Source organism: Polyodon spathula, chromosome 17 (assembly GCF_017654505.1).
Source record: "Polyodon spathula isolate WHYD16114869_AA chromosome 17, ASM1765450v1, whole genome shotgun sequence".
Lineage (NCBI taxonomy): Eukaryota > Metazoa > Chordata > Actinopteri > Acipenseriformes > Polyodontidae > Polyodon > Polyodon spathula.
This window is the reverse complement of record NC_054550.1, coordinates 13,098,109-13,108,814: the sequence shown is the minus strand read 5'-3', so window position 1 is coordinate 13,108,814 and position 10,706 is coordinate 13,098,109. Positions and strand designations below refer to the sequence as shown.

The 10,706-nt window shown below is 39.0% G+C and overlaps 1 protein-coding gene across 4 annotated transcripts in view; it reads right to left on the bottom strand.

The window, feature by feature from the left end:
- Nucleotides 1-333: 333 nt before the first annotated feature.
- The window catches only part of LOC121329726 (1-aminocyclopropane-1-carboxylate synthase-like protein 1), a 62,723-nt gene continuing 52,350 nt past the window's right edge, over nucleotides 334-10,706 (bottom strand). For all 4 annotated transcript variants that reach the window (XM_041275435.1, XM_041275437.1, XM_041275439.1 and 1 more), the window contains exons 15-16: nucleotides 4,093-4,284; nucleotides 334-1,064 (exon numbers count right to left, since the gene is read on the bottom strand). In XM_041275435.1, the coding sequence (XP_041131369.1) occupies nucleotides 808-1,064; nucleotides 4,093-4,284 (449 nt within the window). In that variant the 3' untranslated portion in view covers nucleotides 334-807. The remainder of the gene's footprint in view (nucleotides 1,065-4,092; nucleotides 4,285-10,706) is intronic.

Here is a 10,706-nt window from a genome sequence, read left to right as displayed (position 1 = left end):
TACGAGTTATAATTTCAACCTCTACTTTATTACAGTCCCCTTGATGGGAAGCAGGGTGTGCATTTGTCACGGCCCCTCCTGCTGACCTGGCCTTGTCAGAACAGTTCCTCTTTCAAAGGGAGCTGACTTCCTTCTACTTGAAGTACAGGACCTGCAGCTGAATCTATAGGCACTGACATCACCCACAGCCCAAAGAAGCAACCAGGATTCAGACACTGAGTTTATATTTAAACAAAATTCAGTTATACATCTTTGCACAGATATATATATATATATATATATATATATATATATATATATATATATATATATATATATATATATATCAACAGCTGTAAATGTTTGGGGGGTTTCAAATGATGACCTCGCACCATAATATACACATATTAATCAGTGTGGAAATTCATCATACATACATTAAAAAATCTCTATTACAAAGTTCCACAATAACAATATACATCTTCTTGCAACCACCAGTGTACAATACAATACAAAATGAAAGCGATACGATAAGCACCTGGGGTTTGAGAGGACAGAACCTATAGAATTACTTTAAGAATAGTTCTTAGTTTTCCTCTGCATTTACAGCAAATCATATCATACTTCGTTTTACAGATATTTTATTTTTCTAAATGAAAAGTTAATGTTACTATAGTACACAACAATAAAGTAGTACAAATGAGATTAATCTGTCCCGTGATATATCCCTCCACGTGATCTCTTCACTGCGGCAGTAGTAGGTAAGAGGTTCCCGTTCATTAGCGAGGGTCTCTTGTAATGTTCTTATCCTATTCCTATTGAGGTCGATCACACCACCCTGTGCACTGACCCTGCTCCAGTCCTCTGCTGTGAGGGGCAGCCTGGCTCCAGCAAGGCAAACGTGTCAGCCGGGGGGTCAGGGCAGACAAACTGCTCAATGACGAAGGTGACAGGCACTGCCACAAGCAGCAAAACCCAAGCCAGGGCTCCCAGCCAATAGCAGGAGCCGAGCTGAGCGAAGTCACCGGCGATCTCATCTCTGTGGTGTCTGGTAAAGAGAGACCAACTGATGAGGAAGAAAAGACCTGAAAGAAAGGACGGATGCATTACTGAGTGAGACCTGGAACCAAGCAGGGCAAAACTGCTCAAATGTGGACTTTCATTGTAACCTTTTATACACAGGGTGATTCATAAACAAGGAAAGAAAAACATTATTACAGAACAAAGCTCTGCCGTTGTCCTGACACATGGAAAACCCTTTGATTCCAGTTAGCTACAGTGAGCTCTGCGTGTCCTGACACATGGAAACCCTTTGATTCCAGTTAGCTACAGTGAGCTCTACGTGTCCTGACACATGGAAACCCTTTGATTCCAGTTAGCTACAGTGAGCTCTGCGTGTCCTGACACATGGAAACCCTTTGATTCCAGTTAGCTACAGTGAGCTCTGCGTGTCCTGACACATGGAAAACCCTTTGATTCCAGTTAGCTACAGTGAGCTCTGCGTGTCCTGACACATGGAAACCCTTTGATTCCAGTTAGCTACAGTGAGCTCTACGTGTCCTGACACATGGAAACCCTTTGATTCCAGTTAGCTACAGTGAGCTTGGAAGGCGTGTTTTGTAATGTTTTTTCCTATGGTGTATTGTAATTTTTTTGTATCTACAACTTAATATAGAAGTAGTGCTTGAATTAATTTTGGTTTAGGGAACATACAGGCACACATTGTTTTGTATTTTTTGCAATGATCAATGCATTGTAGCCATAACTTCAAAACACTCAATAAGACTACACACTCGAAGAAACTTCCCATTTCTGAACTTGACCTAGTTTTACATTAAATGTATTTTGAAATACTATGTGCATAAATCAGCAACAAACAAAATAGAACTGCAGCCACAAATAAGCTATATTTCATCTCATACACCAAGCAATTCACTTGTTTGTTCTTTGGCTATATTACATAATACAATAATAACTTGAACATCCTTTGAAATAACAGTTTCACTTGTGTATGTTCATACACTGAATACACTATAGAAGGTTCATATGTTCCAGAGCTAATTCTTCGGAATGATGCAGCAGTGACTGTGGCATTATTCCTGTCTGATCACAAGGTGTCACTGTTGCTCCTAGTATAGATTCTGTTTGTTTTTCTTTTTTCTTTTTTTTATCTTTTTTTTTAAATGTGCTCACTAAAAATAAACCTATAAAGTTTTCTATTTTTAAGGGTAGGCATGTAAACATACAGTTAATGCAAATAAAATAGTTAAACAAATGTAATAATAAAACAAAAATAAAACTTTAGAAAAAATACCATTTCAAATATAATGCACAACCTGCAGCATAAACGGCACCTGTTACATTTACCAATTACCGGGTAGTCTGTGAGAGATGGTATTTTTCCTGTCCTTTGTGATTTAAATAGCTGTTGACTCTTGGCTTATATTGTTAATTGTTAACAGTTTGCTTCAGACTTGTGCAAACTTGTAGAAACAGTAGCTTACTGTAGTGGTCCCATTGAACCTCTAGGCCCTGCTGTGACAGTGATCTCTGCTGACTACCAGTCTCTTTAACACATTGTGGTCAGTGGAAATGCCAGATACAAGACACAGGGTCTTATTTAGATTTAAAGGGGTTGCTGTTCAGATCTGCCAAGGTGCTGACCATCCCTTCCTACTGCTGGCTGACCTGTCTACTTTCATTGCTCTAAATACTTTGCCCTCAGTACTATATATTAAAAAAAATGCATCACATCACCTACAATTTTAGGACAGAGACATAATTAAGATAGATAGATAGATAGATAGATAGATAGATAGATAGGATAGAACGAACTACTGTATACTGTATAAAAATGTTCAATTCAATTTGGGCATTATTCAGATATAATGAACATTTCTAAAGGTCCCGGGGGGGGGGTCATCATAATTTAGGTATTTTATTTAACATCATGTCATCAAAGAAACTACACAATGATATCGCAGAAGTCTGCAAGAAGCCATAATAGTAGAACAATATTTGATGTTAGATGTTGAAATGTCACATTTTTCAATTAGTGTCAGTTTTTCGTTAAGTATATGGCCAACTACAAAAAGGTACGTAACTCATTATGTTAATGTAACATTATTCAGCAGTTTTCATTCAACTTTATGAAGCAAAATTAATTAATTAAAGTGTAGCTGTAGATCAGTCCAGTGAAGCTTCAACTCTCCTGTACTGTATGTCCTGTGTTTGTAATCAGGTCAGAAGACTAGCAGCTATACACACACTAATACATTTGTAAAACGTGTAATGCGTTCTCTTGTTTTGTTTTTTAATTTAAATTTAACATCTTATTTGACTGACACTTTTCCCTTGTAAGAATGTAGTAAGTATAATAAACTATATATTTACTGTGCTTGCTTTTCTTGTTTACACTGTGCTTTACTAAGCTGCAACTTACCACAGCTGCTCTGTTCATAGAAAGACTTTTGAAATTGCAGTTTGTGAAACGGAATTGGACACCAGAGGGCGCTGAAACACCGATCTCTTGAAATGGCAATGGATTTATTCCATTTCATTGTGGATGATGGGGGTGTTTGAATACATCAAAGTTATACAATGCTTTTAAAATGGAAACAGTATCTAAGCAAACTCTGTTTATAATGGATATGTGATTTTTTCTCTTCAATCTAAAACTTAACTGTGACTATGAATACAGTACTGGTATATATTGCCAGCCAAACTTGACTGGTGGTAAGGAGGAAATTATTTGTTGAACAGTAGCATTTCACATGTGAAGTGATAACAGTGAGCATAATGGGGATGTATTTGAACCCTTAGTGAAGCTCTGCCTGCCTGTGCACTGTGCCTAATGAGTGTGGTATCCACTCCATGTGCTGTAGTTGCTAGGCGATCATGGAATGCATATCTGTCTCTGGTTATGACTGCAAACAGAGATTGCATTAACCTAGTGTAGCACCATATGTTTTAAAAATAAACCAACAAGTTTACTATAAACAAGTGTTTCTTTCAAAACTGCCCATTTGAGACCTATATAACAAATAGAGTGTGTAATAATTGTGTTAGCTCATCACGAAGTGCAATGAATTGCAAGGCTGTAGGAAACCGTACCTGTAGGGAAGAGGATGACCAGCAGGAGTGTCCCTGGGAAGAGAACCTTGCCCCCATTCACCTGGGAGGAAGTGGAAGTGGAAGACCTGCTGGTGTAAGAGGACCAGCACAAAATGAAGAGCAGACACACACAGCTGCAGCTCCCAGCCAGGATGAAGGCCAGGACTGCAAACACCCGCTCCGCTTCCAGCACTGCACAAGACAAGAGAGGAGCAAACATTACTTTGTAGTGGGGGGGGGGGGTAGGGGGGGGGGGGGGGGGGGGGGATGGGAGAACTCCAGACAGACACTGTGGATGAAAGAACTCGTCTGTCTGTGACACAGTGATACAGTACATTGCCATCAGAGAAAGGGGCAAAGGGAGAACTGAATTCTGTGACAGCGATTCAGTACATTACCATGGAGCGAGGGGTCAAAGGGAGAACTCTACATTGCCATCAGATAAAGGGGCACAGGGAGAACTCAAGGCTGTGACACACTACAATTAGTACCCTGGTTACACTGATAAGACTCAGGAGTTGAGAAATCGTTCATTATTTTTCAGTTTTGAAATGCCTGGGTGCTAGGATTGACCTATAAACCCAAATGTTCAAATATTTATTTCCACAAAATAACAATAAAGGGGAGATATTTCAAAGGACCCTCACTCACCTCCACCTTGTCCCTTGTGACATTCAGCCTTCAGAGCGCGTCCTCCAGCAGGGTCTGCAAAGGTGTCATTACCCGTGACCCACAGACCCTCGCCCCTGATCCAGTCGGGGCACCACACAGCATAGAGCACAAGGAGACAGCCAGCTAGACCAAGCAGAGACTCTATTTTCCTGAAGCGGCTGGGCAAGTTCTCCCATTGGCATGCCTTCATGATGTTCTGCACGTTTACTTAATTTCAGAAATGCGTGAGAAGCAGATACAATGACGGTACTTTCTAACTAAAAAGGAAAGTATTCGCCAAAACTGCCAGTAACGAGAGTCATTCCCTTCTTCGAAAACGGTACAGAAGTAAAAATTGTAGGTAAGATGTTAAATCCGATATGTAGCTAGTAAGGAAAAACGTCGACGGAGCTAAACTACATTCACAGGACGACCTGACCGTTAGCAGCAGTGTAGAAGAAAATTGACTTGATTTTCTCTGTAAGTACAGTATTTCTATTTTCTATAACGTGTAGGAAACCCCCACAAATCCCCACTACTCACCACAACCCCCCTCTTCCCTGTAGAGAAGCCTCCAGCCGGGTGTGTGACACACAGCGACAGCTTTCGCTATGTGGGAACAAACCGCCGTTCTAACCAAGTGAAGCTTACAGTGTTTTGCGTTTTAAAAGTGAAACTAAAATAAGTCAAAGTCTTGTTACAACTTGTGAATCGTAAACAACATCTCAACCAAACCAGTGCAGTAAAAGTACAAAATACACTGTGTGTATAATAATAATAATAATAATAATAATAATAATAATAATAATAATAATAATAATAATAAATACACCAGCACACAAAATAGAGTCTAGTCGTATAGAAAAGCACACGCGAACAATCACGCAGATCGAAAGGGGAAAATCTGAGAAGCAGGGGGTCGCATGGTGGGAGTGGAAAACCCATTACTTCTCTAACAGAAAAACCCATGAAAGTACACAGAATACATGGGTGTTGTTTATTTGGCCCACGTGTAGCGATGTCAGTCATCTAACTTGAAAAATAACCACAGCTTGCTATCACTCCAGTCCTTTACCTAGTTAGGTAGTTAAATAACCATATATAGGCTTGCCCTTGATAATCTTTATTATTTTACATATAAAGTAAGGTTGAGGGGAAGATTGGCTGCTCTTTTGACTCGAGTTCCATTCAGCATTTGGGTGTAGGGGTAGAAGGACTACGACAGAGCTAAAAATAATATATCATGTATTTGATCATGTCTGGTGCTTTATTTGTGAACCACTATTTTGTAACACCATGCTGTTTGTGCACTGCATTTTAAAGCTGCTAGCATTTTTAAAAACAGTAATATTCAGTTATATTAATTGTAAAATCTCATTTAAAATGTTAATTTTGTAATCCCATGTGCACTTTGTGAAACTGCATGTTTAACAATTACTTCAGTCACCTGAATCTAAGTATCCTTGTCCACTAGTAGTAACTTGCTGAAAGAAATTAGTAAATTAGTTAAACAAGATCTACCCTTCCTAAAGCCATGTTGGCTGTCTCCTGTAATGTTGTTACTATATAACTATACCTCCATTTTGGTCCTTATAGTTTCCATGATTTTACATATGATTAGTGTTAAACTTATAGGTCAGTAATGTAGTTCCCAGGGTCAAATTTGTGTCCCTTTTTAAATACTGGAACAACATTGACAATTTCACAGTCCAGTGAACTGGCTCCTTTATTTATATAATATTTGTTGAATATATAACATATTGGTTTAAAAATCCCTGAGGACTCCTGGGCAGATTCCATCAGGCCCTGAGGATTTGTTTATCTGAAGTGCTGATAGCTCTCTTAGTACTTCATTCTCTTTTATAATAAATTCAAGTAATGATGTTTGTGTAGATTCTGTAAAAATTAAAGAGAAAAAAGGTTCACACACCAAAGTAGACAAGGTGCACGTTCACAAGGCTGAAGCCATAAATCAGTCTAGAGAAAGACAGAACCGCACACTCAGCTATGCTTCAACAATGTATATCTTTAATTCATTAAAACTTCATCGTTTCGTCACAAAAGTGCCTTCGTCATTGTGTAGCCCTTCTGTTAACTTACGTATACTGTCTAAATCTTCCTCTGTAAATATTTGTATGAAATATTCATTAAGTACATCTGAGATTTTGTGTTTGAAAAAATAACAAAAGTATTCGCGAAATGGTTAAAACCACATCGAACGAGCCTGCATTTACTTCAGCATTTACTTGCATTAAAGTTTTCATATAGAACAGTGAACATTGCCTGTAAATAACAGGTTATATTAAGCCTGAATTAATGTGAATGTTATAATTTCTTAGATTTTATTTTAGTTCATTACATTGATAGAAATAAGAGTAGTTAAATAAAACACTTAATTCTTGAATCAGATTACAGTTTTACCTTAAGATGTTGTTTTCTGATCTTTAAAAGTAGGTTAAAAACTTTTCTTTTTCAAGTAGGGTTATTCTTGATTGTACAGCGCTTTGTGATAACTCTGTTGTGAAAGGCGCTATATAAAACAAGTGTATTGTATTGTATAATTATTACAGTGTAACAAATTAAATAAATACAGTATAATCAAAAATCTTGAAAAACTACTCACTTCTAAATCTTTTGAAGTCATTTTTGTATTACTTTAGTATAAATACATGTTAATTTGAATTCATACGTTGTTTTTTTTCTGACTTTATGTGAACGAAAAGACACACATTTGCCCGTTTTCCCATTGGAAATAATGATGTTTTGAAATATCACTGTCCTGGTCACAAAAGCAAAGTTTGTGGGGAATAATAGCCGTTTTCTATACTTTTGAGGCATAAGCAATTAGGAAATAACACTTACTACCCAGGAACAAAAATTGTGTTACATAGTGTTATGAAATACACTTTAGAAAAGCAATTAAGTGGTTTGTATTGTAACTTGCCTGGTTGAGAATCATCTTTAAGTCTCGTGACACCCTGCACACGTTCTTGTTGTTCTGGGGAGAAAATGTTCTCAATTTTCTTTTCTAGGCTGGTCAGTTCCACCTGTCAGATGGTCCTCCTCCTGTGCATGTTGCTGCAGACCAGTTCTTTTCAGCTCAGTCCATTTTTTTTTTTTTTTTTTAACATGTCTGGCTCTTTGGCTGTGACCCAGTGCAAAGATACGCCTGGACTGCTGGGGCTTTTTATATCACGGTGGTCAAGGGTAAGTCCCTGACGTTATCGTACACATTAAATTATCGCTCACAATACATGTAGTGTGCACGCTATGGTATGTAAATAAGCCAAATAGTATGCATGTAAATTAATGCATTTTCTGTTAGTGAATGTACAAAAGCTGGGACAGAAACAATGTTGTAATAAACTGGTAGATGCATCTCTAAACCACATTCTATACCCTAAGCAAGTGAAAGAGGTATTAAAAAAAACTACCGCTTGAAATGGGTAAACATTCACAGTACCCCTGCTTACAGGAGTAGGCTGAAGCTGGGGTGTAGTCGTAATCACATCATATGAATTACACCTAAAGAAATAGGTACAGATATATTTTTGGATTACAGGTTAACTTTGTAGCGTCACAACACACACATACAATGAAGCAAGCAGTCTTGGATTCGAGACTGGGATCCACAAGACCAAGCCGATGCAGAGGCAGAGGCTAAGAGCCTTTAAGGTCGAGGTCAGATCCACTACTAGGCCAGTGGTTTTCAGCTGTTTCATGTCAAGTACCAGTGTTTCCAGCAGGGACCACCAGGTGTACCAGCAACCATTAAACGGTTGTTAAAACAGAGACCTACCCCCATTACAACCAGTTTTCCCACTGAAAATCTGATGGCATCATATAATTATTTGGCAAGAGTCCGCCACAATCCACAACAGAGTGGCTGCTTTGGTTCACCATCAGTAAATTTGAAAGTTCACAACAAATATGTATCATCATAATTTCTCATTCCTCTGTGATTCAGTGGTCCTAACAGATTGATAAGTTACGATGAGGGAGTATTGTGGTTGAGGTGTGTGAATAAACTCTTCCCCAGCTTCCAACAAGCTAGGCTCTTTTGTCAGAGTTAAACGAGGCAGTCTTCCCAGCGACAGTGAGTGGAAGCGACAGCGAGTGGGAGAAGTACAGGCTTGGAAAAGTACAGAGCAGTTTAGAAGCTGTGAGGAGAAATTGCATCTTGAATTGCTTTAATCAGAAAACAGAGGACATTGGGGAAACACAGCAGCAGCTCAAAGTCAAACAGCCGCGTGTGTTTTTCTGATAACAAACAAGTTGAAACTCGGAGCAGCTGATTCAAATTCAGCACCGTTCTGAGACACGGGCGAGGGGAGGAGCCAACACCACAGCAGAACAACGCAGTTAAACGAGGCAGTCTTTCCAGTGACAGCGAGTGGAAGGGACAGCGAGTGGGAGAAGTACAGGCGTGGAAAAGTACCAACAACAAGAGAACGAAAGGAACAACATCCAGGACCCTATTGACAGTGGTGACCAGATAGCAAAAAGAAGGGAGGTCATGATTGCTGGGGACTCCATATTGAGAAACACAGCAAGTTCAATTCACAGTTTGGACCCCCTTACTACAACAGCGTGCTGCCTTCCGGGAGCCTCGGTCAAGCACATCACTGAGAACGTGGACAGGCTCCTAGAATGAACAGGAGACGACCAGGTAGTAGTCGTCCACATCGGTACAAACAACATTGGAAGAGACAGACCAAAATCCCTGCAAAACAAATTCAGAGAGCTAGGAAGGAAATTAAAAGAGAAAACCAAAACTGTGGTATTTTCTGGTATAATACCAGCACCTTGCAAAGGACCATATGGACAGCTGGAAATAATTAATCAAAACGCATGGCTGAAGACGTGGTGCACACGGGAAGGCTTCATCTATCTTGATCATTGGACCACATTCTACAACGAGGACTATCTGTATCGACAGGACGGACTGCACTTAAATAACAAGGGAACCAGTCTACTTGGAAAAAAGGTCTTCGTGCAGGTTCAGAAGCATTTAAACTAGAAAGGGGGGCGAAATCAACAAAGGGAGACCGCATCAAAACAAGAACAACAACTCAGGTAAGACAACCATTAAATGTATTTATCTAAATGCTAGAAGTATCAGAAACAAAATTCTAGAACTTGAAGCTACTGCACTAACAAGTAACTATGATGTGATAGGTGTTACAGAAACTTGGTTGTCTGAGAGTGATGGGGACGAATATAATATTTGTGGGTATACACTGTATAGGAAAGACAGGCAGGACAGAAGAGGAGGAGGGGTAGCGCTATACATAAGAAACAGTCTTGAAGCCCAGGTGTTAAACCTGGACAAAAAAAATAAAGCCGAATCAATATGGGTCAGAATAACAGACAAAAATTCAAAGGGCATAATAATGGGAGCATGCTATAGACTGCCAGATTCAGACGGTGAGTAAAATAATCTGTTATACAATGACATTAGAAATGCGTGTAGCAAAGGAGAAACCATACTAATGGGGGATTTCAACTTCCCCCATATAAAATGGGAAAACCCGGTGGGTAGCACGAAGGATGAAATTGAAATGGTGGAAATGACAAATGACTGCTTCCTAACACAATTTGTCAAGGCACCGACTAGAGGGGAGGCATGCCTTGATTTAGTCTTTTCAAATAACGAAGACAGAATAACTAAAACAGAGGTCAGAGAACCACTGGCAAACTCTGACCACAACATGGTCTCATTTGAAGTGTTTTTTAAAACCCCCAAAGTAATGACTAAAGCTAAGGTTTACAATTTTAGAAAAGCAAACTATGAAGGTATGAAACAGAGACTAACAGAAGTAGATTGGAGTAAAATGGAGAAAACACCCACAGAAGAAGGATGGTTGTTCTTCAAAAATGTAGTACTAGAGGCGCAAAACAATTATATCCCTAAAGTAGACAAATCTAAATGTAAAACTAAATTGCCAAAATGGTTTAATAGA